This window comes from Alosa pseudoharengus, unplaced genomic scaffold, assembly GCF_046254945.1.
Source record: "Alosa pseudoharengus isolate Yale_2024_CS ecotype anadromous, Long Island Sound unplaced genomic scaffold, YU_APseudo_1.1 YU_APseudo_1.1_scf_1, whole genome shotgun sequence".
NCBI lineage: Eukaryota > Metazoa > Chordata > Actinopteri > Clupeiformes > Clupeidae > Alosa > Alosa pseudoharengus.
In genome coordinates this window covers 51,505,128-51,531,422 of record NW_027468564.1, presented here as the reverse complement: position 1 = coordinate 51,531,422, position 26,295 = coordinate 51,505,128, and the positions used below count along the sequence as shown (strand labels likewise).

At 42.8% G+C, this 26,295-nt stretch overlaps 2 protein-coding genes across 3 annotated transcripts; both read right to left on the bottom strand.

The window, feature by feature from the left end:
* Positions 1-6,816: 6,816 nt before the first annotated feature.
* On the bottom strand, positions 6,817-20,661 carry LOC143132493 (target of Myb1 membrane trafficking protein). Of its 2 annotated transcripts, XM_076292053.1 has the most exons (16): positions 20,509-20,661; positions 17,801-17,885; positions 17,266-17,344; positions 16,501-16,650; positions 15,109-15,243; positions 14,725-14,871; positions 14,075-14,191; positions 12,214-12,347; positions 11,608-11,644; positions 11,237-11,366; positions 10,849-10,921; positions 10,580-10,655; positions 9,460-9,519; positions 8,748-8,807; positions 7,790-7,826; positions 6,817-7,654 (listed from the first exon to the last, which is right to left on the bottom strand). In XM_076292053.1, the coding sequence occupies exons 1-16, from the start codon at positions 20,558-20,560 to the stop codon at positions 7,512-7,514; spliced, it is 1,515 nt and encodes a 504-aa protein (XP_076148168.1). In that variant the 5' UTR covers positions 20,561-20,661; the 3' UTR covers positions 6,817-7,511. The 2 variants fall into 2 exon arrangements, with proteins under 2 accessions (XP_076148168.1, XP_076148177.1); XM_076292062.1 differs by lacking the exon at positions 9,460-9,519 and having other exon boundaries at positions 6,819-7,654.
* A 521-nt stretch (positions 20,662-21,182) lies between these two features.
* Positions 21,183-24,005, bottom strand: bglapl (bone gamma-carboxyglutamate (gla) protein, like). The gene is made up of 4 exons (XM_076273417.1): positions 23,662-24,005; positions 23,211-23,489; positions 22,466-22,592; positions 21,183-21,953 (listed from the first exon to the last, which is right to left on the bottom strand). Exons 1-4 carry the CDS (start codon positions 23,720-23,722, stop codon positions 21,851-21,853), a joined length of 570 nt encoding a protein of 189 aa, XP_076129532.1. The 5' UTR covers positions 23,723-24,005; the 3' UTR covers positions 21,183-21,850.
* Between the last annotated feature and the right edge of the window lie 2,290 nt (positions 24,006-26,295).

The window sequence follows — 26,295 nt, the reverse complement described above, 5'->3', positions numbered from 1 at the left end:
CAATTTGTTACACTCGTTATACTTCCTGACACTGAGGCCGTCGGCCCGCCGGCCCACAGTTGCAAGGGTGGTTTTTCCGCTCACAGGCACTAGGGGGAAGCGAGACGGCCACCATTCATCCCGAAAAAAGTCATATAACCATTCCAATGACTCTGAAGCTGGTAAATGAAGGTAAATTAAGCTAAAAAAACTTGCATATTAAGCTAAAAAACCTGCATAGTGTGCCTTTAACAGTACACGTGTAATACTCTTTTTGTCCACTGGTGGTTGTCTTGGCGCTGTTTTGCGTTTACCATCGAAAACGGAATGAAATGTAGGCCTACCTGTAAACAATGTAAGAGGCCTATGCTGACTGCATCAGTGCTCAAAGTATTCTAAAAGTTTATCAATTCATTGTTAATAACTAACTAACTTCTATTCAAGTCATATTTCTGGGACTTCCTGGGATAACTATTTCTATTTTTTATTCACTCGGTCAAATGTTCATCCAAATTCACAATTCACAAAGTTCTCATCAGGTGAGTGAAAGTTAGAATGGTGGTCATTCCAGATGTTTTTGCCAGCACTTCATAAAACTCTCATAGTTTGAGAACTAATTATTTGTAGGATATTGCTTGTTCACAACTTGAGCTGTGTATGCAAAGACACAGAGTTCAGAGTTCATTTTAAATAACATATACTTTTGGGACTCCCTGCTAATACTTTTGGGAATGCTAAAGTCTTTTTATTAGTATTAATTTCATTTCATTTCATTTGAGCTACATTTTACATGGCATGATGGCAATATAAACACAGCTAACAATGGTATTAAATTGCAGTAGCCTATGATTAAATGTAATGGAATATTCAACTAAGGTAGATTGTTGTTGTTCACAGCACTAAGCTATTTATGGTTACTGATATACTCCCTCTGGCCCTCTAGTGCCAGGCATAGTGAGCTGACCCTCAGAAGAAAAAGTTTGGGGACCACTGGTCTGGACGTTTAGTCGATCGGTTGGTCAATCACATGGATGGAAGGTTAGACATCATTCCCGCCCCATACCTACTGGTAACGGAGCGTGCATGAAGCCAAACGAATGGCTCTGGCGACATCGTCAGGCAGCGAGCTTAAATCCAAACGTCCATTTCCAACTTTCTCTTATAACGTAACAAGCGGTCCCTCCTACAGCTCTCGGGAAGTGGTGTGGTGATGTTGAATTCCTTCTTGTTTCTAACGACGACTCCGTCACTCAGCCGCATTCAGGGGCCGTCCAGCAGACATCCAAAAGAAAACCTATCTAGTAAGACGAATCAGACGGGCAGGGCGCATGCAGGTGTTCAAGTAGTTCGGTTTGGGCGCGTAATGATAGTCCTCTTTTAGGGACAGGAAGTAGGCTTCTGTAGCCTACGAACTGATCGCTGTGAATCATAGAAATAAACACTAGATTATTTCTATGGCTGTGAATATTCTAGTGGAACACAGAAAATAGAGTTTTGTAGATGAACATTGTAATGGGGACAGAAAGTAAAACTACGTGCGCTCTCGCCCATTTTATTCTCACATTTCCGTGTTACACTATAACTCATTACAAGATTTTTTATTTGATAAAGGTTTATTTAACTCGGCTGTTCTTCGTTGTCTAAAAATTCAGCTAAAAAGTTTGATAATGGCACATATCCCCCGTGCTTCCAGAATAATCAAAGATCCCTCCCACCCAAATAATAATAATAATAATATTAATTCTTGTCACCCAAATACACTGTACAATAAAATAGAGTAACACATAAGAGCTAAAAGCAGCATACAGGGACAGTACAGTAGCATAGACATAAAAGTAACATAAAAGCAATATACAGGGACAATACATGTAGACTGTAGGCCTACACTTAGTAAAATACACTAAGAGTACATAGGCCTACCATCCACGCTAAAAAGCCCTGTCACCCATTGAATGGAGATTAGCAGTGGGAGTGGATAGGTGGGCATCAGGTGCTGGTTGGTAAGGGGTTAGGAGGCTTGAATGATAGGAGGTTGCAAGATTATGTTGGGCTTTGAAAACAAGAAGATACAATGTTGTACAGGGAGCCAGTGTAGTTGATGGAGGATGGGTGTGATATGTTGCCAGGGCCTGGCGAAATGTTTCATGAAGTGGAAGAAGGCTGTTTTGGTGATGCATTTGATGTGTGCATAGGTGCCAACTCTCACGCATTGGCCGTGAGACACACGCATTTGATTAGTTCCACACGCTCACACGCCACACCCCCGATTTCTCACGCTGAAGTGTCAACCCGGTTGGTCAGATGCCTGAAAAATGAGTTTAGCCTATCTATAGATCTACCTGTTGAGCCACGATTATGCTTTCAGAGACGGTGAGAGGGTTCAAGAGCACCCCCTGTCTGTGGAATTTTCTAAAAAAAATTCTCATTTGCGATGCTACTTCAGAAGCCATCTCAGGCGCATCCCCCCCCCCCGCATTTCCCCGGCTTCAGGTATGCTTTGAGTATTATTGAGTATTTTTCACGCTGAAGTGTCAACCTGATAGGTCAAATACCTGGCAGATGAGGTTCAACTAAACTAAACCTATACATATGATATCACACATCACGTGAACGTGCGGAATCTAAGCTTTCCAATGATATTAGCGCCAAGTTGCTGTGATAAATGGTTCGCGAGAGAATTAACATTGAACCGACGTGCAATTTAGGCTAATCATATTTGCATTTACCCATTACTCTCGGTTTAATATTTCACTAACCCTTTACACAACACGTGGAAAACCCTATTTCACAATAAACAGCAAACCTACCGAATACGAGGATATAAAGCATGCCTCTGTGCAATAAGTGGTTCCTGAGTAATCCGGTTTTGAAATTGCAACACATTTCTACATAGCCTCATTGGGGCGAAATTATAATGTATTCTAATGTTAACTATTTGTCAGTAGGCCTACATACATTTTTGTAAATTGCTCAGCCATAGATTATCCCACTATCATGGTTCTTATATTGTCAGGTTCCAGCCAATCCCATTATAGATAAATGAATATATTTATATTGGCATGCTTCCTAGTGACATTAATGCAAAAATATGAAGAAAATCAAATAACGAGACACAAATATTGATATAAAGCCTGACATAAGCCATATGCAAACATTCACATCATGCAGATATGGGTACATCCTGAAAAAGGAATAGCATGTAGGCTATAGGCTATGGCCATTACAATGACCAATATATTATCTTAAATAAACTAGCTGAATAACACAGGTGACCACTTCTGCATAATTTCATGGAGTGCTGAAATGTACACACATTTCTGAACTGTGAAATGTAGCATATGTTTTTGTGGTTGTGAACTTATTGCAATATCACCATAACTATTCCACCTGTGTGTGCATGGTTATAATTCTGAAGTGCAAAATAGCTTAGGCTACAGCACAAATATTTCCATAAAAATAAGCAAGTCTGACCTCTGAATTTATTTTGAAAGTGCATCTGATTGATGCAAAATATACAAACATTTCTTAAATTCTTACAAAACACCCACCCACTCTTTAAAATTGTTAGTTTGGACCCCCCACCCCCACTTTTGCCGTGTGAAATACCAGTGCTGTTTTCAGCATCTGTTTAGTGCTTCATTGTCATTTTCATTGGATTCTCCCATTTGCGCGTAAATCGCTCATAAACTTTTTTTTTTTTGTTACACGCATTCTCCCATTCCGCTTCTGTCACACACACAGTGACAAGCGCCAAATCCCCCGCAGTGTTGAAGAGATCAGTGGTCCCCCTCACTTTTGATAAGGTAAAAAGCCTTATAGGTATGCCAAATAAATAATAACCTATAGGTTTACGCTAGGCTATGTAAAACTCCCCATTAACAGCATCACGTCACTAACCACAGCTAAGACTGCACAATCTCTATTCACTCTGTTGGATATCTGAAGCCAGTTTGTCTACTTAGATACTGTAAATCCTCAAATTATGGCCGGGGTCTTAAGACAAAGTACAGGCCTTTAGGGGCAGGATTGTATTCGAGACTGCCCTTTATTTCTTATGCGAGTTTTATTTTGAGACATGCGTTTCTTGGAGCGGCATACTGGTAGGCCTTCTAAAGCATGACATTTTCGGTTTAGTTTGATATTTAATTTACTTTTGGACTGTTTGATTATATTGTTAAATGTTGGGACTGATGGGCACTGAAATCTGGGGAGGTATTTGATGATCACTATTACGTTCCATGTGTCGGGATTTCAAACAAACCATCCGCTTTCATACGTTCATTGAACGTCCGCGGTGCTGTAATGGAAACCTTATTGCGTAGCCAAGTAGCCTATTGAGTTATTTTTAAATTATGCATGATTTACTTTTTATTAATTTCGTAGGCTGGCTTTATTTTGTTATATAGAAGTATCTAAATAACCTGTTAAAATGTACCAGAATTCAGGAAATTGCAAGTCCAAAAAAAAATTTCTGGGGGAGGACCCCCCTACCCCCCGCTGAAATGTCCCACCCACTTTCACAATGCCTCCGACGCCCATGGTCCTAGTAGTAGGCTAGATCCCTTTGATACCAATGTTCATATAACTCTGGGACCCTGGTCCCAGGGATGGATTACTGCACGGGCCTTCCGGGCCCAGACCCAGGGGCCCAAGGTGTCAGGGGGTCCTGAAGCCCAAGCCTTTGCATGGAATCATTGCCTCAATATCAACACATCAGGATGTAGGCTATGAATCTGATTGAATTTAGTATTGCCCATCCCCAAAATGCACCAGAATACAGGAAGTCACATTAAACTAATTAAAAAAATTCTGGGGGAGTACCCCCAAACCCCCCTTCCACACATACGACAATTAGTGGGGAGCCCTTAATACATCTGGGCCCAAGGGCCCGAAAGCTCATAATCCGTCCATGCCTGGTCCCTACACCTGAGAACCACTGATGTGTGTTTTTTTTACTGTACGGTATAATGCTGAATGAGCCAAACAAAAATTTACGCAGCAAAATTTTGGTTGGCCCCACCAAATCTCACTCCAAGGTTTTTTGAAAAGTTGGCAGCCCTGTGTGTGAGCCAAAGAAAAGGGTAGAGTCAATTATTACACCAAGGTTTTTTGACTTCAGAGGTAGTGGTGGTAAAACAGCCAGGGATGGATAACTGTGAATTGTTTGAGCTTTTTTAGTACAGCTGATATGGCAAGTATGAGTTCTGTCTTGTTGTTGTGTGTTGTTTGAGAAAATTCTGTGTCATCCAGTTGCTTATGGCATTGACATTGAGACAGGTGACCAGATTGGAGGGAGGAAGTGTGTGGGAGGGCTTAGTGTGAATATAAATTTGTGCGACGTCAACGTAGCAGTAGCAGTAAACGTTTAAACCATACTGATGTAAAATATGAAGGGGCAGGATTTAAATGACGAAGAGCAGGGGACCTAGGACAGAACCCTGGGGAACACCATGTGAGAGGGGTGAATTGGGGGACCTGAAATTACCTATGGAGACAAACTGTTCCCTAGCTGTGAGATATGACCTAAACCAGGAGAGTGGAGTGCCAGTGATACCCAAAAGTGTTTTCAAAGTAGTGTGTTGTAACAGACCGTGTCGTAGGCAGAGGTCCAGCAGTAATAACATACTGACGTGGGCTGTATCAGCTGTAATGAGTAGGTCATTCATGACCTTGACCGTCTCAGTGCTGTGCTTTGCCCTGAAACCGGGCTGAAATACTTACCATAGGCCATGATCAGTCAGGTGTTGTTGGAGTTGTGAGGCTACAGTGCGTTCAAGGAGTTTGGAAATAAATGGCAGGTTGGAGATGGGACAGTCATTTTTCATCAGTAGCTGCTCCAGATTTTTTAAGAACAGGAGTGATAGCTGCAGTTCTTGCAGAGAGCCACCACTTTAGCAAAAGAAAAACTCTTGAACAAAACTAAACTGGAATGAACATTTCTTTTTACCCCTCTTTTCACTAGGTTGAGCTAAATCCCTCTGTAACAAAAATACCACCAACATTGTTGTGTGGCAATAAAGTAGCCTATCTATCCATCATACTGACTTGCCTGGTTAGTCTAGTGCTGTTTTTAAGTCCCTCAGTCCTCATTGTCTGACTAGCAGACATCCTTGATGGAAAGACTGACCCATCATCTAGAAAACATAAAACAAGTTTTAGTTTTATGGAGACAGACCTTATCTCTTGGTCAGGGATTGAATGAGGCCGGACGGGAGCCTTTGAGAGACATTAGATTAGCCAGCCCAGCAACTATAAACTTCAGAAGCCTAACACCCTGAAAATGCGTATATGTGTCATTCCACACTCAATTCATGGCTTCATTGCTAAGGGCTCGGAGTTGTACTGTTCCTATTGTGGATTGTTGTAGTCCATTCACAACTGTTTAGCTGATGTATGAGCGGCTAATTATGTGCAACAGACAAAACATGTTGTCTGGGCAGTCACAAAGTCACTTTTCTTAGGCACTTAGGGAGGATAATGGGTAATTTGTCAAAAGTCAACACTGAATCTCCTTATCCACTTTTACATTAAGTTACAACTATGCTGTGTTGGCATGAAGTTCTAGCTGATTTGAATTAAAAGATTTCTTTAAAAACACTGAAATGATGGTAGATCAAAACAAGGCCGTAGCCAACACTAAATGTCCCATATACAAATTCATGAACAGATGGAGTTATATGTTTATTGTTATTTTATATTATTATTACTATTATTTATATGTATTGTTTATTAATAGTGTACAGTATAACAAGCTTCCCCCCATTTTTTGTGTTTTTCTATCTAATACCATTGATACGGGATGAATAAACTCCAACCATAACTATAATCATACCAACAAAAATCTAAAATAAACACAGGAACAGGCATGCAGAAATCCAAAAATAAAACTCTCGTTGGGTGCGAGTTAGAAAAAGGTGTCATGTCCCCCTCAAAGTATATTATGATTATGGCCTTGGGTCAAAGTAATTCACAAAACCACTTTTTCCTCCCAGCTGTGAGGAGCAACAATTATTTTAATTACACCAGGAATGACTATAATCATAGTAACATGGTAAAGAATGTACCAAACAGATTATAGATCACATACACTCATTTAAATAGGATTAACATATAAAGTGTATTTTATTTACCCCATACATATTTGGGCCGCTTCATTCACATCCACTTGGTTTGTGCATTTCTTCATGTTGCATTATCCTTCTGATGGTTTCACACAATGTTATATACTGTACATTTGCAGTGTAAGCATTGGGACATGGGTGCGTTGGGAATGTATGATGCACTTGTATGGAATAAAGAGTTGTCTCTCTTGTCCGTCACAGTGTAGAACACATCTTACATTCAATATAAAGAGTCACTACACTCAACAACCTCTAAGGCTTTGGAAACCTGAAATAAGCAAAGATAACAGGCTTTAGTCATGGCACTTCTGTGATATGCGGAGTTGTGTCACCACGCACAACCTTCTCAAAGCTGGAGTGATGATTGACACATGTCATCTGTCAGTCAGTTCAGTACCCACTGTGCTGTGCTCACAGTGTGAAGAGGTGGTCATGTGACCTCTCCTGTTTGCTGGCTGCCTGGGGCGGCGCGCGCGAGGAAGCGTTGGAGGTCTTCGGGTCGCGTGGCAGGTGGTCGGCCACCTTTGCTCTCTCCTGCAAGAACTTGTCAAACTCTTCAGGGAAAAAAGGGGAAAGAACCAATTTGGGTTAAGTTCATCACGCCATCGAGAGCATTATGTGGCATACAAAAGAAGAGGCAGAATGAGAAAAGAAGAGTAGTTTATGAGTAATATTTAAAGATCTCTCACCATCACTGGTAACACCCTCCATCTCACCTCTCTCAGGCTGTAACAGAAAACAACCACTGTGTGACAGAATATACACTGTACTTTAAGCACTAAATAATCTACTTTTTTGTTGTGAAGGACTCTTATTCATGAAGTCATTTTTTTTTTTAAATCTCTAGACCTGAAAAGAAAGTGTTTTTGACATGAGGACAGGACAGGACAAATACTTGTTGTTGACCACCTGATGGCGCACTTGCACATAGAAAAACCTCATGCAGCCAGACAAGAGAAATAGAGAAATACCACAGTTTCAATGGACTGACTGGAATGATCTTTTTAAAAGACAGAGAAAAATATAGAAGTAAAGTGGCAAATATAAATATATCAAGGGTGTCTGAGGTGAATAGACTGTCATCTAGGACTTTAAAATAGCCCTGTGTCATCACATTTATCCCAATCAGACCCCATAGAGGAGCACATTTAGATGTGTCTAACCATTGGGAAAACCACATACGAAAACAGCTATTTAGGTTATTTCAGAAACAGCACTCTTCACTGCAGCTTAATGTACAATCAATCAAATTGATACGATAATCACTTGTATTTAAGACATTCAAACACGTTTATAGACCTTTTCCATGCACAAACGATTCTGTCCTCATACCATAAATAGTGACAGCAAAAATAGCTTGTTTGGCTTTGCTTTTTTTCTTTGTAACTGTGCAGCAACATCACATAAACGGTTCTAGCCTAAGTCATCCAGTATATACTATAAGATGTTTACTGTCTGCAGTCGAAGACCACACATTTCACACACACATAACAAAAAGTGTTGTTGGAAAAGTGCGGATGGATGGATGAAAGGTATATTTTGTGTTGTGTTTGGTAATATCAACTTAATGAGTATTTTATTTGATCAAGAAATGAGAAAGGGAACTTGGGCACTGCATGTTTGAGCCAATCACTCTCTGTCACTCACCGGTTCTGGAGAGAGCCAATTCTCGATGTCACTCATCGCAGCTGTTCGAGGAGCGGGCATCTGAAAGAGAGAGAGAGAATGTGTGTGTGTGTGTGTGTGTGTGTGTGTGAGAAAGAGAGTGTATGTGAGAGAGATAGAGAGAGTGTGAGGGAGGGAGTGAGTGAGAGCAAGTGCGTGAGAGTGAGAAAGAAAGAGAGTGTGTGAGAGAGAGAGAGGGAGCAGCCATCAGAGAAATATTAGATTAGTGACCAAGCGCTACAGTTCCACTTGCTGTTGAGACATCATTACAGCCCATTCACTTTCAATTTCCATGCATCAGACTCCTTCACAGCAAGAGCTCACTGCACAGTGCACACACATGCTTAAATCAATATGGGACTCAAATCTGCTGCGCTAATGGCGTTTATTGAACATAAAACCAATCGATTCATCCATTGATCATTTGAGAAGCGAGCGGGTCCCAGCATGCAGTGGGCCAACAGAACAGACAGCCGACAGCAGAGTGCATACGCCAGCACATTTGGTGTCATGATCGCCCTCAGCGGAAAGAGTGGTTGCAGTGGATGACAACCCCATGCTGATTCACGAGGGCCAAACCACTCATTTACTGAGGTTGATTCGAGTGCTCCTTGACAGCACAGCATTTCCATTTGCGCAGCCCCAGACCAAAGTAGTTGATTTGTAGAGTAACGGATGGCTTCGTTACACCCACCAATCCTTCACTGTGCATCCAGCCACACTCAGCGGCTGCCTGAGCCCACACGTCATCATCCTTCACAGACAAATGTGCAATTTGGTCACATCAATCATGTCACTCCAAGAACTGACACATGACAATACATTGCTGAGGAACTTAAGCATTTGTGCTGCAAACTTGATATGGTGTTGACTTTGAACAAATACCGGTATATGGCTCATTAAACAACCTGCCTATCATTCTCAGAACTATCACAAAATCAAAAGTTCGAGGAACAAAATGTCCACGACAACTCAACAACTAAATCTCCAAAATGGTATACTGAACATTCTAGAAACTTCTAATGAGACAGAGATCCCTGTATTAATTATTTAGCAGCACACTGAGGTAAGTCCTGTTAGACAGGGACAAGAACCTAACTAAGGGCCTCCTTACACCAAACAACTATGACATCTGGGAAAGACTCTTGAAAGATTGTAGTCTTTTGAATAAAGCTTGAATGGGAGTCATTAGTTAAAAGACTCAAATCTTTCAAGAACCTTTCCCAAATCTTTGTGTGTCAAAGTTGTGTGGTGTAAGGAGGCCCTTAGCTAACATGAAATGAACTAATTCAGTGGAACGTAACATGGTATGATACTGTAGCAAAGATGTTGGTGGTCATTAGCTGCTTGTGTATATTTCCAGGAGTCATTTTGACTCAAGAAAGACTAAACAGCTTGGAGGTAATATATCTCTCTTGAGATATCATGCTAAGAGTTTGTGAGATGTAAATATGGAACCCCCGGTGTCCAATGGCAGCCGATCAGTGTTTACTTGTTGACCTATGTTTGGTGGAATGTCACAGTGCATGACCCCTCTGTCTATAAACACTGCAGTGTATGTAAACACCCAAATACTGTATGTATGAACAAACTAAATGACACAGTTACAGGGGACATAGCGTTGTGCAAAAAAAGCTAAAAAAAGTTTTGGTCAGTCAGATTTCTGAGCTCATTACTCCACAGTAAAAACAGATTAACCTACTTTAGCCAACCTACTGGCCAGCAGATTCCCAGCTCGCAAGTTACCATGTGTGTACTTTTTTGCTGTTTTTGTGAGTGAATCAGTGAGAGCATAGTTTAACAGTGGGACTGACCGCGCCTGTGACCTGAAGCCGAGTGTCCAGAGCTTCAGCCAATCCCTCCACAGCCCTGGGGTCCTCATAGCGCACACTGGAACACAGGTGTGGAAAACAGTTAGTACTTTGTAAGGCTTATTGTTAAAGATATGCCACTGAGAACAGAGCCTCTCAAACAGAATGTAGCTGTTAGCTGCTTAACTAACAAAGTCAGTCTCTCACAAACACAAACACAAACACACACACAAACACACACACACACACACACACACACACACAACACACACCTCTTCCTCTGCTCTGCCAGAGAGCTACCCCTGGTGTTAGCAAACATGTCAAACTCTTCTTCCTCCGCTGCGCCTGAGAGAGTCGAGTAAGATGACAACAAGGAAAGAAAAAAAAGAAAGACAAAACAAGTCACATTGAGGCTGCAAATCCAACAGTTTGTACGTACTGCAAGCGTTACCAATAAAAGCTTAGAGAACATCAATAAATATTGAGTCACATTGTTGTTCTCTCTATTCATGGGATGACATGGGGCTTTTTCTTCATAATGACCATTCTTTTAAATTCAAATGTAATCAAAATAGTACAGACACAAACAGCAGATTCAGCACACAATGAAGTGGAGCAACTGCCAAAGTATGAACTACTGACACACAAACAACCACTTACCAGGATGAGACGTCTGATTGGAGGGAGCCTTGACGGCCGGCTGACTGACAGGTGGGCTGGCCACTGACTGATAAGAGGGCGGGGACACAGGGCTGAGGTCGATGAGGTTGTGGCTTCCTGCTTCAGGGGTCTGGCAGGGTCAGAGGCAGAGTGACAGGAGAGAAACAACAGGAGTGAGAGAACAGGAGACAGACAGAACAGGAGCAATTCTCTATTTTCGTTTTTTTGTGATACTACTGTGTTATTTGTAACACTAGCTTTTGACAACACCCAAACAGTCATGCTAATAAAGCTACTTTGAATTGACAACAGGAGTGAAACAGCAGGAGCAACCGTGCTGTTAGTGTTAACAAAAGGGACCAGGAACTCACCACTGTGGTCGTTTTTGGTGCACTGCACCTCTCAAACCTGAGGAAGCAACACAGCAAAATGGTGAATGTGGGTTTCAACATGTTTTTCAGGTGATACTGAATGAAATTATACTGTCCAAAATGACAGCAGAAGAGGGGAAGTATGTGTCTACATAGTTGGTTAAGGGACACAATGTTACAGAAAGAGAAAGCAAAGACACTGACCACGGACTCCCAAGAAACAAATGTTTTTTGTTTTTTTTTAAGTCAAAACTGCCTGGCTAGTAGCCATATGTAGTTGATTTATGCACAGACACACAGACACACTTTCTTGTTATTGTCTCTCTCATTTTGTATAGTAGTCTTACAACATTTAGCATCAATATGAATACTGGAAAACTATTAATCATTGCCTCAATGTGTTACACTAAGATCTCTGTTGAAATTCACTGAGAGTAAGACAAGAAGAACAGAGATATAAGAAAGAAATGCACAGAGAAGTAAGAGACAGGAGGAGGGTGAAGGAGTGTGAGAGAGAGAGAGAGTAAGGGAGAGAGATAAAGAGAGAGATGTGGCAGCTGAAGAGAGGTGTGAACAGTGGGGGGTCTAGTGGAGGTGTGAACACACCTATCGTAGCGGATGAAGGCGTTGTTGAGGTCATCATTGACAACCAGCAGCTCACCAATCAGGGCTTCGTCCAACAGCCGAGGGATGAGCTCAACCACTCGTTGCTGCATGCTTTTACACACGCTGTTCAACTGCTACTCACACACACACACACACACACACAATCATTATCAGATATGTCAGTAGTTTATTGCTACATGAAAAACAATAAATTCAGTCATTGTGCAAAACAACGACATGACAAGCACACAATGCACACATTCAGGGATGAGGAAATCTGGACAAAGACAGAAAGAGAAAGAGAGTGAGTGAGTGAGAGAGTGAGTGAGTGTGAGAGTGAGTGAGTGAGAGAGTGAGAGAGTGAGAGAGTGAGAGAGTGAGTGAGTGAGAGAGTGAGTGAGAGAGTGAGTGAGTGTGAGAGTGAGTGAGTGAGAGAGTGAGTGAGTGTGAGAGTGAGTGAGTGAGAGAGTGAGTGAGTGTGAGAGTGAGTGAGTGAGAGAGTGAGTGAGTGAGAGAGTGAGTGAGTGAGAGAGTGAGTGAGTGAGAGAGTGAGTGAGTGAGAGAGTGAGTGTGAGAGTGAGTGAGTGTGAGAGTGAGTGAGTGAGAGAGTGAGTGAGTGTGAGAGTGAGTGAGTGAGAGAGTGAGTGAGTGAGAGAGTGAGTGTGAGAGTGAGTGAGTGTGAGAGTGAGTGAGTGTGAGAGTGAGTGAGTGAGTGAGAGAGTGAGTGAGTGAGAGAGTGAGTGTGAGAGTGAGTGAGTGTGAGAGTGAGTGAGTGTGAGAGTGAGTGAGTGAGTGAGTGAGAGAGTGAGTGAGTGAGAGAGTGAGTGTGAGAGTGAGTGAGTGTGAGAGTGAGTGAGTGTGAGAGTGAGTGAGTGTGAGAGTGAGTGAGTGTGAGAGTGAGTGAGTGAGAGAGTGAGTGAGTGTGAGAGTGAGTGAGTGAGAGAGTGAGTGAGTGAGAGAGTGAGTGAGTGAGAGAGTGAGTGAGTGTGAGAGTGAGTGAGTGTGAGAGTGAGTGAGTGAGAGAGTGAGTGAGTGAGAGAGTGAGTGAGTGAGAGAGTGAGTGAGTGTGGGAGTGAGTGAGTGTGGGAGTGAGTGAGTGAGAGAGTGAGTGAGTGTGAGAGTGAGTGAGTGTGAGAGTGAGTGAGTGAGAGAGTGAGTGAGTGTGAGAGTGAGTGAGTGTGAGAGTGAGTGAGTGTGAGAGTGAGTGTGAGAGTGAGTGAGTGTGAGAGTGAGTGAGTGTGAGAGTGAGTGAGTGTGAGAGTGAGTGAGTGTGAGAGTGAGTGTGAGAGTGAGTGAGTGTGAGAGTGAGTGAGTGTGAGAGTGAGTGAGTGTGAGAGTGAGTGTGAGAGTGAGTGAGTGTGAGAGTGAGTGAGTGTGAGAGTGAGTGAGTGTGAGAGTGAGTGAGTGTGAGAGTGAAAAACAGTGAGTGTGAGAGTGAGTGAGTGTGAGAGTGAGTGAGTGTGAGAGTGAGTGAGTGTGAGAGTGAAAAACAGTGAGTGTGAGAGTGAGTGAGTGTGAGAGTGAGTGAGTGTGAGAGTGAAAAAAACTGAGTGTGAGAGTGAGTGAGTGTGAGAGTGAGTGAGTGTGAGAGTGAAAAACACTGAGTGAGTGAGTGAGTGTGAGAGTGAAAAACACTGAGTGAGTGAGTGAGTGTGAGAGTGAGTGAGTGAAAAAAACTGAGTGTGAGAGTGAGTGAGTGCGAGAGTGAAAAACAGTGAGTGAGTGAGTGAGAGAGAGAAAGAAAGTGAGTGAGTGAGAGAGTGAAAAACAGTGAGTGAGAGAGTGAAAACAGTGAGTGAGTGAGTGAGAGAGTGCGAGTGTGAGAGAGAGAGGAGGGAGGTATAAAGTTCAAGGGTCAGACCTGCAGCAGCTCTCTGTCTGAGGCCGTGCTCTCGCTGCTGTTGCTCTGGTTGAGCATCTCCGTCATCACCCGCAGGTTGCCCTTCACCAGGTCCAGCTCCGACTGCAGCTTCTGCCTCTGAGTCACGAACAGACCACAGAACAGGTCAGTCATAGCCTCCCTCACAGGCTGCACACATTCACCTGCCCTTTAGCAACCAAGCACCGAATTACAAAAAGCTAAGGCACCCTTATACTGCTATACCTTCACAGTATTAAGGACTCTTGGAGTTTCTAGCAACATACATTCCTATGCAAACACGAGTTACATGTTTTCCAGAACATTCTACACATTTTATACCGTAATTTCCCAACTATTAGCTAAGGTTTATACATTGATTTAGCAAAATTTCTCTAGCTATGAGGTTAATACACAGGGGCAGTTAATATGGTATTAATATGGTTTTGTTTTTTTAACTTGCATAAAACACTGTCCAGCCGTTTATACACAATATGGTTAATACACAGGAAATGACTGTAGAAAGAATCCTACAATCGATTCAGTAAATTGATGAGTCACTACGAGGATCTGTGACAATCCAAGCTGCATGAGTCAGCCCGACGGATGAAAGGTGTGTGAAGCTAGTGCTGGGAACAGAAGCCGTGGCGGACCTGCTCTGGGGATAAGGAGACGGGTCCGTCTGTCGGTGGGTGCGGCTGGGAGTTCTGGGGGGGAGCTGGAGAAGGGGTGGGGGCCTGCGTCGGCGCTGGGTCTGTCGGGACCGTGGACGGAGTGGACGTCTCATTCTCTGGAGTGCTCTGAGAGAGAGAAGGAGAGAGTGAGGAATGGAGAGAGAAACAGACATTGAGATATGTAAAGAGAGAGGGAGGGAGAGAAAGAACGAATGATAGAAAGAGATTTAAATTGACAGGAAAAACACACAATAGAGACTTATGTAAGAATGAATTATATGATAACGGGGCTAGTACAACATTTACTGAGGAAGATTAGGAAGTCCAAAGTCCCCTCCTAGGTAAACACAGTATGACAGTCACCCTTTGTGGAGTATGGATGGGCGACAGAGCGTCCAGGTCAGTCATGGGGAACTCCAGCCCCCTCCGCCGCAGGTCGTCATACACGCACACCACCCCGGACAGGGACGGAGAGTTCCGGAAAGCATCAGCCCAGGCCTGACAAATAAGAACAGGAGAGTGTTACACACCAATACAGCCAGGAGAATAACTCAAAGGGACCGAATTTACAAGGAGGCTGCTGCCTGTCCATTTTCTTAACCATTACAGTCTGATATTCACTCTTACGTATGTATTCCCAGTGTAAATAATGCAGGCGGGGGTCTAGCTACAGCAAGCAGGTAACCAAAACATTTACAATATGCCTGGAGCATACATGTGATCTGTGATGTTACTAGGATAGTTGGTAAAACACGGTAAGGAGAGGAGTGCAAGTTATTTATTTCGTTTATCCAAACATGACCTTGTATCATTATTGTGTCATAATCTTCATGTGAACGGATGCCCCTTAGCACCCAAACCTGTTAAAATGTGGCTGAAAGTAGCTAGTCAAAGGGGAAACATTGGTGTCAAGTTTTGTTATTTCTCTGTTGACCTTTTTCTTAATTCGTCACACAACACAGAATCAGAATCTCAGGGTAGAGTACGCAGGGAATCCCCCCAGGAAGGTTGTAATGCTGTAGCACAATCAACACAGACCACACAGATTCAGCATAGCAACTATCAGTGCGCCAGAGCAGAGACACCAGACGCAAAACAACAGTGCACTCATCACAAGCAGTGATATTCAGACGCAAAGCAACAGTGCACTCATCCCATGCAGTGCTATTCCTGCCTAATAAGGAACTAATACAACAGTCTGGACCTGTGGCTGCAGAGAGTATTTCAATGGTCTTCAGGTTCGGCATCACTGTGGTTTACAAGAGGACTTGGAAACCACCAGAGCATATCTTGAAGATACATCTCCAATTCTCTAATAAGTATTCAGTGAAACACTGCATTGTATCAAGTAGGGCTGAACGATTTTGGAAAATAATCTAATTGTGATTTTCCCCCCCGATATTGCGATTGCGATTTAATATGTGATTATTTTTAAGCTTTTTATCTTCTGTATTAATAAACAAAGACAAGCAATATACTACATAATTGTATAGTATGACCAACACAACATTAGATACATTAAACATAAACTGTTCTTTCCTGGAATCCAGGATGGCATTAGGCGATGCATGAATTGATATGAATGAAATATTTTTTAACTTAACTTTTTTAACTACATCAGTCACATTAGTAGGCCTTTATTTGTTGAACATCCAGCCTTGTAACATGCAATAATTCGTATATGTTTCTATTTTGCATTGTATCATGTGCGTCTACAGGCAATAGTGTTGCTGGTAATAATGTTGCAAAACGGACCTGGATGAGGCTCAGCACCCTGTCATGCAACACGGCAGGTGGGTTGTTTTTGGGGAGGATGGCTCGGACCAGCACTCCCTCCACAAAGTCCCTGGTGCACACCTGGACATGGAACCGGTGACCACAGTTCTTCACGCACGTCTCCAGCACCTGGATACCCAAAGACCACACACAGTGATTAAACTCAAACTCCATGTAGATAAAAACCAAGCTTCTGTAACACAGAGGACCAGGAGCCAGACATGCCCACAGAGTGTAGCACTGTAGCTGCCTGGCTACATTAGCTGCTGGCTATAGTAACTTGAGCTAGGTAAAACCGATTGTTTTCGTGTTTTTTTTTTTTTTGTACCGACAGTACTCGGTGACCTCGAGAAACGGAGATCTATGTGAAAACTCGCCGAATTTCTCCTTTAACACAGAGGAGCAGGAGCCAGGCATTCTCTTAGGAAGATCAAATCCACTCATGGGTTCTCCAAAACCCAAGGGGTTGTACACAATATGCTTTTCAAACAAAGATTTCAGGCTGATTGATTGCCCACACGAGTTCTTCAGTAGAACTTCAAATGTTGTGCTGTGGGAAAATGAAATGACGGACGCTTCCTTTCCAAGAGTGCAGGAGTCACAAAGTGGTAAACATCTGCAGACACATCTGCAGATACATCTGCAGACACAAACCCCAGTTCTGCCCACACAAACAAGAAGACACCAGCTAGAACAAAAACAAGCTCACGCAGAACGCACAGGTGTGTGGGAGTGCAGACTTACCGTTAGCGCTAGCATGACCTCTCGGAAGTTCTTGTTCCCCACAATTTTCTTCTTGATGGCCTTCATGGCATCTTTGGGTCTGTCGATTGGAAAAGGCAGAGGGCATGATTTAGAACCCACTGGAGTTCACTAGAACCAGTTCCTCTCTTCTGTAGACTTAAGAGACTGGCTAAGTTGAAGAGAGAAGATATACACACACACACACACACAATTTAGCTAATAAGTGTCTAGTCAGTCATCCATATCGCTTTTATCTGTCTAGGAGTCAAGGGTGGCTGCAGTGAGGGATGGAGAAAGCCTATTTTAGGAAACAGCATTCAATCAGACAGAAACAAATGAAGCGGCAGTGGCAACGGCAACGGCAAAGGGCATCTTTAATCTTCACCATTCACTAGGGACAGGAATTGATGCAAAGGTCATTAGCTGAATGAGATAGAAAAGAAGAAAAAAAAGAAAGAGTGAGAGAGAAAGATGGAGAGAGGGAGAGAGAGTGATGAAGAGATGGAGAAAGAGATTAAGATTAGCAGCTACCGACCCATCCTCTGTCTCGTTGATGATGTCACAGATCTCCATGTTGAGGCCCCAGTCCTCCGCCTGCAGATTGGAGCCAGTGGCTCGCTCTGGAAAGGAGACATGAGGAGGACGGAATGCCGTTACACTCAACAATCTAAGTGATTTGACAACACAGTATGAATGTAGATAACAGCAATGACTTCTCCAAGACCTGTTGATTAGGTTCTGTGAATGCTATTTACACTTAAGCCATCCTTACACCAGAAGACTTGATTGACAAGATTTGGAAAATGTTGTAGTCTTCTGAGTAAAACTTGAATGCATTAGTTAAAAGATTCCAATATTTCAAGAATCTTTCCCAAATCTTGTCAGTCTTCTGATTTATGGTTAGCATTAGTCATTGTTTTGTCATTATTTTGACACTTTCTGTCAATAAATAGAGTGATGGATATACAATACAGGTGCACTAATTGACTGCACTGTTTGAGACACCTGGAACTCACAGGAAATTTAATGACATCCCATTCCAATTCTACAGGCATTAATATTGAGTTGGTCCCACCTGTGCAACCTTTTTTTTCAGAAAGAAGGTTTTAGAGTGCAACTTTTTGCCCATTCAGTCAGAGGAGCATTTGTGACGTTGGACAAGAAGGCTTGGCTTGCAAGCTCTCTTTAAATTAATCCCAAAGGTGTTAGATGGCATAGAGAAACCTGTTCTCTGTGGGCCAGTGAAGTTCTTCCAATCTCACCCAACAACATATTTATGTAGGCTCTCACTTTGTGCACTGTCATGCTGGAACCGAAAAGGGCTTCCCTGAACTGTTCCCAAAAAGTTGTAAGCATAGAATTGTCCCAAATGTCTTAGTATACTGACGCATTAAGAGTTCCTTTTACTGACCCGTGCCCAACCCCTTCAAAAACATTAGGCCTATTACATCATTATCCTTTCACCAGCATGACTGTCCAGTGTCCACCGAGCCCAAAGCAAGGTTATAAAGACATGTTAAAGTGACTTTGGTACGAAAGAACTTGACATGAGAACATGGTTCTCTACACCATCAAACACCTTTGGTATGAACTAGAACAGACATTGTGAGCTAGGTCTTCTTATCCAACATCAGTGCCTGACTTCATAAATGCTTTTCTGGATGAATGGGCAAAAATTCCAAGAGACCCTCCAAAGTATTGTGGAAAGCCTTCCCAGATCAGTGAAAGCTGTTGCAAAAGGAGGACCAATACTATAGTAATGCCTATCGATTTAAAATGGGATGTAATTGAAGTTCCTGTGGGTGTAATGACAGGCATCCCAGTACATGTGTCTATAGAGTGTAAGCCAAGCTAGTCATGATTTGAAAGTCAGTATGCTCAGGATAGGATACTCCCTTACAGAATTGAGAAATTCCACTGAGAACTGAGAGCACGGCTTGAGCTCCAGACGTTTCCCCAAGGGAGGGAACTCTCTCAGCTTTCAGCCTCCCTCTCCCCCTCTTCCCATGTGATCCATACCTCAGAATCTCATGAGGACCTCCCTCCCATGGCCTCTGTGGTAAGTGCTTATAATTCCCTAAATCCCCGCTTTGCGCGCGTGCGCACGCACGCACACACACACACACACACACACACACACACACACACACACACACACACTCTCACACACACACACTACTTCATGTGACTGTCAGCTGCTTTTGCCCACATTCGCTCAGAGGTGGATGAAGCATTTCTGACACTACAGTGAAAGGGAAGGGAGGATGTGAAAGAGCTGGATGACGATGAGAGAGGTGACTGCACACTGAGTGCATGAATGATGTCACCAGGCAGGCACATTTGTCAGCAGGCATTGCAAAACACTGACCCAGTAGCTGTACTGGAGAGTAAAAGTCACCCAACAGCGGTGCTAATGAATGATTTGCCATGTAATTCAACCAGGTCCTGTGTCCTCATGACCCAGTTAACTGAGCTTGAACTGAGCCTTGACACTGTTAACTTATCTGTTAAGATAGAAAGAGACCTACAGATATTGTTACAGGCTAGATTCCTTGTCATGTATGTAAAGAAGAGAAGAGAAGACAAGAATGACAGAAGAAAAAACAACATTTAAGAAACATCACAGTGCAGTGCACACTAAATGGATTAAGATGAATGATTTAGTTACTTTTTAACGAAATAAAAAATGCTATAAACAAATGCATAGTAAAGGAAAAGAATTAAGGACAAACATGGGGAAATGACACGAAAAGTGCCATTCTCGCCGTCAGGTTTGAAGAACACTGTAGGCCCTAACTAACTGAACGGTAACTTCAGTTCCTTATTGTACAAGTTGACATTTCGTAAGAGCCCGCCCCATGTTCTATTGCCTAGCTGATTCGACGAGGTTGATGCCATTTATCAGAACATTGCCAGTCACATACCATATGCGTCTGTACGCACAAACCTATTGGCCATTACATACATCGATCAAAGACCGAACTTTACTGTGTATTTCGGTAACTGTACAGTGCAATATACTAACAGTAAAATAACTTGTCATTCATGTTAAAATGCATTCTCCTGCGTGGACCATTTGTAGGCTACTCTCAAAAGAACCAGATTCACCACAGCGTTGGTCTCAAGATTTCAAAAACCTTTGTAGTTTTTCTTCGATGCCCAAGCCAGTGTAAATTGGCGTAGCGTTAATTTAAAGGGGAGGGGTAACATTTGAAAGCAATCATCAAATTTCCTGACACTTACGAATTCGCTGTCCGACAGGAGAAGAAAACGGGCTACCAATGAGAAAATCCATTTTCTGTAATATGTCCTGTTATGTCCAAAGTTATTCCTTTGATCCTACCACCTACTCCTCCGATTTCTGTTCCACAACTGGACTGCGCGCACAACCACTGACTGAACTGTGGACGCGCGATCACGTGAAAGTAGCATGCGGGCCAGGAAATAGCTCGATAAGGTAATTTATTTATGATAACCAGACGTGATAGGGTATACAAGAAAATGTATGCAGAACTCGCTCAACTCGCCTGGACTGTTTACACAGTGAATGCGTATTTACGGATGTTGATGTACAATTAAATATTTTCTAAAGGCTTCCAGTCCATACTTAAACAATTATTTATAAGTGTTTATATACAAGCCTGTGCAAGGAGTAACATAGGGTAGCCTACGAACAGATATATCACATTTGTTAGGTTTAAAAAAAATGAAGACATGTTTCAGTATTTTTTCCCAAACTTTATTTTATTGACATAAACATTCAAGCAAAAGTGGTGTGATCCACTGTATACATATACACAAATTATGTGCACATTAGTAAAAACAATACATAAGACAGCTGCAACTTCTGTCAATCACATGGATGGATGAGTACACTCTCAGTGAGAGCTTTCCCACTTTCAAATAGCAAAGGCAAAGTGTGTACAGTTGGTAGTAGAATCCACACAAAAGTGGAAATAGCACCGTTCAGTTTTACATTATGCAACAATTATCATGGCTTGTACTGCCAGTAACTGTCACTTGTAAAACTCAATAAGTTAATATATCAACTGAGTTGACTTTCAGGTTAGTAAACTGCAGAATACCTAGAAGCAATACACCTCGAACAGCAACACACAGAGAAAGACTTTCAGCTCCAAACTCAGCAAACATATAACTTTTCTTTAGCAACCCCAGGCCATATTTACATCAGTATTTCTTTCCATGTCCCTCACATCCACATAATAGTGCACGGGCCTGGGTCAGAAGCACGCTCAGGAGTGCGCTACTCTGTGTTTTAGCACTGGCAGCTCCTGCTGTTTCTAAAAGCAGAGCTGGTTTCGTTCGTCTAAAAATCACTTAACCCCCCCCCCAGGCCACCGACACCATTGAGGGTGCTCTCAAGCGGTGGGGACGGAATCACTCGCTGCTTTTCGTGGCACTGTCAGAAATAAAAGTGGTTGTCCTGTTTGTAAAGTCTCACTCACTCACTCACTCACTCTCTATCACTCACTCTTTCTCTCTTGCACTCTCACAAAAAAAAGGAAGGGGGTTGTTGGAAGGAGCAGATTCCAGAGGCTCTAGCTGCCTGGTTGTGCGGGGCGGTTTAGAAAGGCACTGGTCCGTAGTAGGCTGTGTAGGCAGCGACGATGCCTGCTGTCTCGGCCATGTGCTCGCAGGCCAGGTTGACCTCGCACACCTCATGCAGACTGGAACACACAAGACAGACTCAATCAGCTTTACATTCACACACACATCACCATTCATCTAATCAGAGAATACTACTACTTCTCATAAACCACTGATGGATGTAGTAAATCACTAGTCTCCTCAGGGTCAGACTTGAAGTCTTGGCACTTCATGACATAACATCCATGCACCAGACAAACCTCTGTCTAATCTTTAAACATATTCATAAAGCCTGTTATTTACATTCCCCAGCCTCTCCAGGCATCGCCGGAATGCTTCCACCCAACCACATGCCCTGAAGCAAATAATGTACATGTATAGCTCACGCCCTTGCTGCTTTAACAAGGAGGTCGGGGTGTCTGCTGCAATTACACATGCATGTATTTACATGGGGCTGCTTGCCGTATATACTGCGCAGCAGGATGTGTGTCTGACAGCTCTAACAAGTCAGAGGCACGTGTGTGTAGAGAGAGAGAGAGAGAGAGAGAGAGGGAGGGATGGATGGATGGAGGTTGGGCGGATGTTTGTTTACCTCTCCAGCTGCACGGGGGAGAGGTCAGCGGCGGGCGTTCCGGCTCTCCTGTGTCTCCTGAGGAGGGCAGCGGCCACGTCCCTCTTCCTCACGATCACCTCCACCTCAGGGGCAGCCGTGGTAGCGTCTGTGTTGAGTGGGGAAAAGAGAGAGAGAGAGAGAGATCATCAACAACAACAGCAACAACACATTGCATTTATATAGGACTTTTAAAGGCACCCAAAGCGCTTTACAGTGAAGAGGGAACCTCACTAGCAACTATACTGCTCAAAAACATTAAGAACACTTTAGTCATGCACTGGATCGGTACTCTGACACTATTTGGTTCTGAGCACAAGTAAAACTTTTGAGGTGAGTGTTTTATTTTGCAAGAACTGTCAGACATTCTGTGAATTTAGTTTGAGAATGGAGAAAAGGGTGGAAGGTTTCAAAAAATGTGTTTTAACAATTGTGGAAAACTGTAAGTGTTCCCTTATTTGTTTGAGCAGTGTAGTTCAGCCTTGGGGTGAGCAAGCACCCCTGCATTGTAATGGGCTGGTCTTTAATTGCTAGTCTGAGTAGAGCCTGAGTAGGTTATCATATGTACCGCTTCAAGAGTCACATATTCACCTCTAATAGTGGAATTGTTAGACTCTGATCACCAATTAAGCTTATTTAATCAGAATTGTAGCTCTGTAGTAATGGCATGGTATATTACTTCTAGTTGGAGGAGAACCCACCACTGATATGTTGTAAGATGGCTTACCTTCAGTAGACTCGGATGAAGAGGAGGAAGAAGAGGAGGCGGAGGAGTCAGAAGCCGAGGAATCGGAGGCAGAAGAGTCGGAAGCCGAGGAATCGGAGGCAGAGGAGTCGGAGGCTGAAGAATCCGAAGCGGAGGAGTCAGAAGCGGAGGAGTCGGAGGCGGAGGAGTCGGAGGCTGAAGAATCGGAGGCAGAGGAGTCTGAGGCCGAGGAGGAGGCCGAGGCGTCGGGGGCCGCAGCTGCAGCTGCTTCAGGGTCAGAGGAAGCCTCCATGGCCATGTCTGGTCAGTTGAAACAAACACTCAGTCAGGCAACGACAACGCTGGCATGTCTATGTTACAGTAACCCAAAGACCCTCTGTCTACCCTGGTCGTAGCGGAGCACGATTCTCCATCAGTGTCCACAGAACTGTCCTCAGGTGAGGACGACGGGAAGCGGAGAGAGTGACCTTACCTTGGTTGGACAGGCAGACGGACAGCACGGCGAAGAGGGTGAGGATGGCGAAGGTCTTCATGGTTCTGCTGTTGTTTTCTGTTTTTCGCTTCAGCTGAAAGAATAGGTCAAGTTGTCGTGGCCCTTTGCTTGCTCTTCTGGCTGGACTGCTGCTGGTTCTTCTGCTCTTCTCCTTTCGATGTGTCTTTGCCTCGTCCCTGCCGGGTCTTTATACTGTTTCGGAGCCCAACCGGAATAATCGGGTTCGATTGTGATTGGTTCGGGAAGAGTGTGAACCCCCTCCTTTGCACTTGCCACACACACAAGCACAAACACAAGCACCCACACAACTCCCAGACAAGCATGCATATTCAGAAACACACCCACAGAATTGGACCGACAGACAGACAGACAGACAGACACACGCACGCACACACACACACACACACACACACACACACACACACACACAGACATACATGCACAGACAGACACAATATATAATTTTCTGAGGGAAAAAAAATGAATAGAAAAAGTGAGTCAGTAGGGATGAATGTACTGTGATATACTGAGGGTTATTTAAACTAACTCTCTCCACATCCATCTTATAAAGAATGCAAACAAAGCAACATCAGACTGTCCAAACTTGCTTGCCATAATTTTGCCAAGACTTTAATGACATTTTAATTCAGCACCAGCCTGACTAACATTTGAGTTACATAAACTGTCTGTGATGATTGCCTCAACTTAATGACTGCAAAACACAACTAAATCTATTTGGAAGTGTTTTGCCATAAAGCACTTGTACAGCTGTTGTAAGAGAGGTGTATATGAAGATATTATCCTTTGGTTAGTTTTATGTTACAGAAATTCAGTCAGTTTATAGCACATAAACTAAGTTTGGATGGAAAAAACACTGTAAATAAATCAGCATAGATTGTGGACAGAATATAGTTCAACAAACTTCTAGAAACAGAAGTCCTCATCAAATCTTGTGTATGTGTGCACTCACACCTTAACTTTGTATATTTAAAGTTCTATGCATTTTTGCATAGGTCATATACAATAGGTAGACAGTATAGGTCATATAGGCCAAATTATATTCTTGCAATAAAAAGCCTTGTTTAGTTGTAGTTTAGTTATATCTGTTTGAAAGGGGTGTGTTTCAATGTAAGCAGTATGTCCAATTCTTATTTTTAAATCAGAAAAAAATTGAACATGGAGATGGATGGATAATTTCCTTTGTTATTAATCATAGTATCATTTATATAATGAATTAATAATAATCCCTAAAGCCAAGTGGGGCAGCATGCAGATTTAGAGGACTATAGATCATTATGGGTTCATCTAAAAAAAAAAAAAAAATTCTTCTCTGGCAGTTTTTTTTTCTTACAAAAATTGACATTATAAAGACACTGCAAAAATGGCTTATCTAACAAAATCTAACCAAGTGTTATTCATCTTATATCAAGAAGAAATCTAGTTGGTATTGTTTCCAGTATAAAAAGACATAGCACTGTCTTGTAAAATGATTTGACTTAATTTAACAGGAGCTTATTTTAAGATGTCTCATCCTGAAAACAAACAAATTTGTCTGCCAGTGCATTGGGCAAATTTGTCTTGATAAGACTCCTTAAATTAAGTCAAAAATGTCTTTTGAGGACATGCTAGGTAAGTCTTTTCATACTAAAAACAATACCAAATAGATATTTTGATCTAAATATAAGATTAATAATAAATTTTGCAGTGCACATTTATTTCACAGGGGTTCTGTAGTACCGTTGATGAATATAGTATATTTGTAGAAAAAAGTTTACTGTCTAGGTTGTGATATCAAATGCCTTTTGACTAAATGTTACATCAATGTACACATTTTATTTTACTGTTGGACCAACATTTCAGCTCAATCATGCACTGAATACATCTCTACATGTGAACCTGCACTTTCACATGCATCCTCTCCATAAGGCATCACAGATGAACCCATATGCTATATACAGCAGGAGGCCTATAAATATCCTCTGTATTGCACAAATGCACATACAAATACAGTATTGCTAAATATGTCAGCCTACTATCGCCATTCTCTTGGAATGCAGCTTATAATATGAATGTCATGTTGTTGACGGACAAGGTCTTGACAAGTCCAAACCAAACATCCGCTTGCCAAGGCCTGCACAAAAAGGAAAGCCTATGTTTTACCAGCCCCATACACCCCCCCACCCACCTTTGATGTTAACATAAATATTCCAGACGTTATGTAGGTCGCGGGCATAATCATCATTCCTCCACTAATTGACACATCATCTGTGATTGGATTTTTTACGGGGTTGCCCCAACAGCGCATGCATTGCCATACCAGCCGTTTCAATGCCGCTCGCTCACACCCTCCTGCCACCCCCGCTAACCCCAGACTGCTGTGGGCGCGACCACACGCCTCTAATCGCGAGCGCGACCACGGCCAGGGGCAGCAGCGGGCCTCAGTATGTGCCGGAGCCTAATCAGAGGTTGCTTCGGCCTCCGCCAAAGCCACAGCCATTCCGTATAGAAATAGAGGGAGTGCCAACTGCGTGGTCCGTCCTGCCTCGCTCATGCCAAGTTTACGGCAGGAATCTGCCAAAGCCTTAAGCATCCAGGTTGTGTGTAGAAGAGTAG

Bases quoted from the DNA above. Each gene is read 5' to 3' on its own strand.
- LOC143132493 (XM_076292053.1), bottom strand. From the start codon at position 20,560: ATGGATTTTCTCATTGGTAGCCCGTTTTCTTCTCCTGTCGGACAGCGA. The intron at 10,922-11,236 runs GTAAGTGGTTGT...CGACTCTCTCAG, and splicing joins CAATCAGACGTCTCATCCTG to GCGCAGCGGAGGAAGAAGAG. The intron at 7,827-8,747 runs GTGAGTGACAGA...TTTCTGTTACAG, and splicing joins ATTGGCTCTCTCCAGAACCG to CCTGAGAGAGGTGAGATGGA.
- bglapl (XM_076273417.1), bottom strand. From the start codon at position 23,722: ATGAAGACCTTCGCCATCCTCACCCTCTTCGCCGTGCTGTCCGTCTGC. The intron at 23,490-23,661 runs GTAAGGTCACTC...TCAACTGACCAG, and splicing joins CGTCTGCCTGTCCAACCAAG to ACATGGCCATGGAGGCTTCC. The intron at 21,954-22,465 runs GTAAACAAACAT...TGTGTGTTCCAG, and splicing joins TCCCCCGTGCAGCTGGAGAG to TCTGCATGAGGTGTGCGAGG.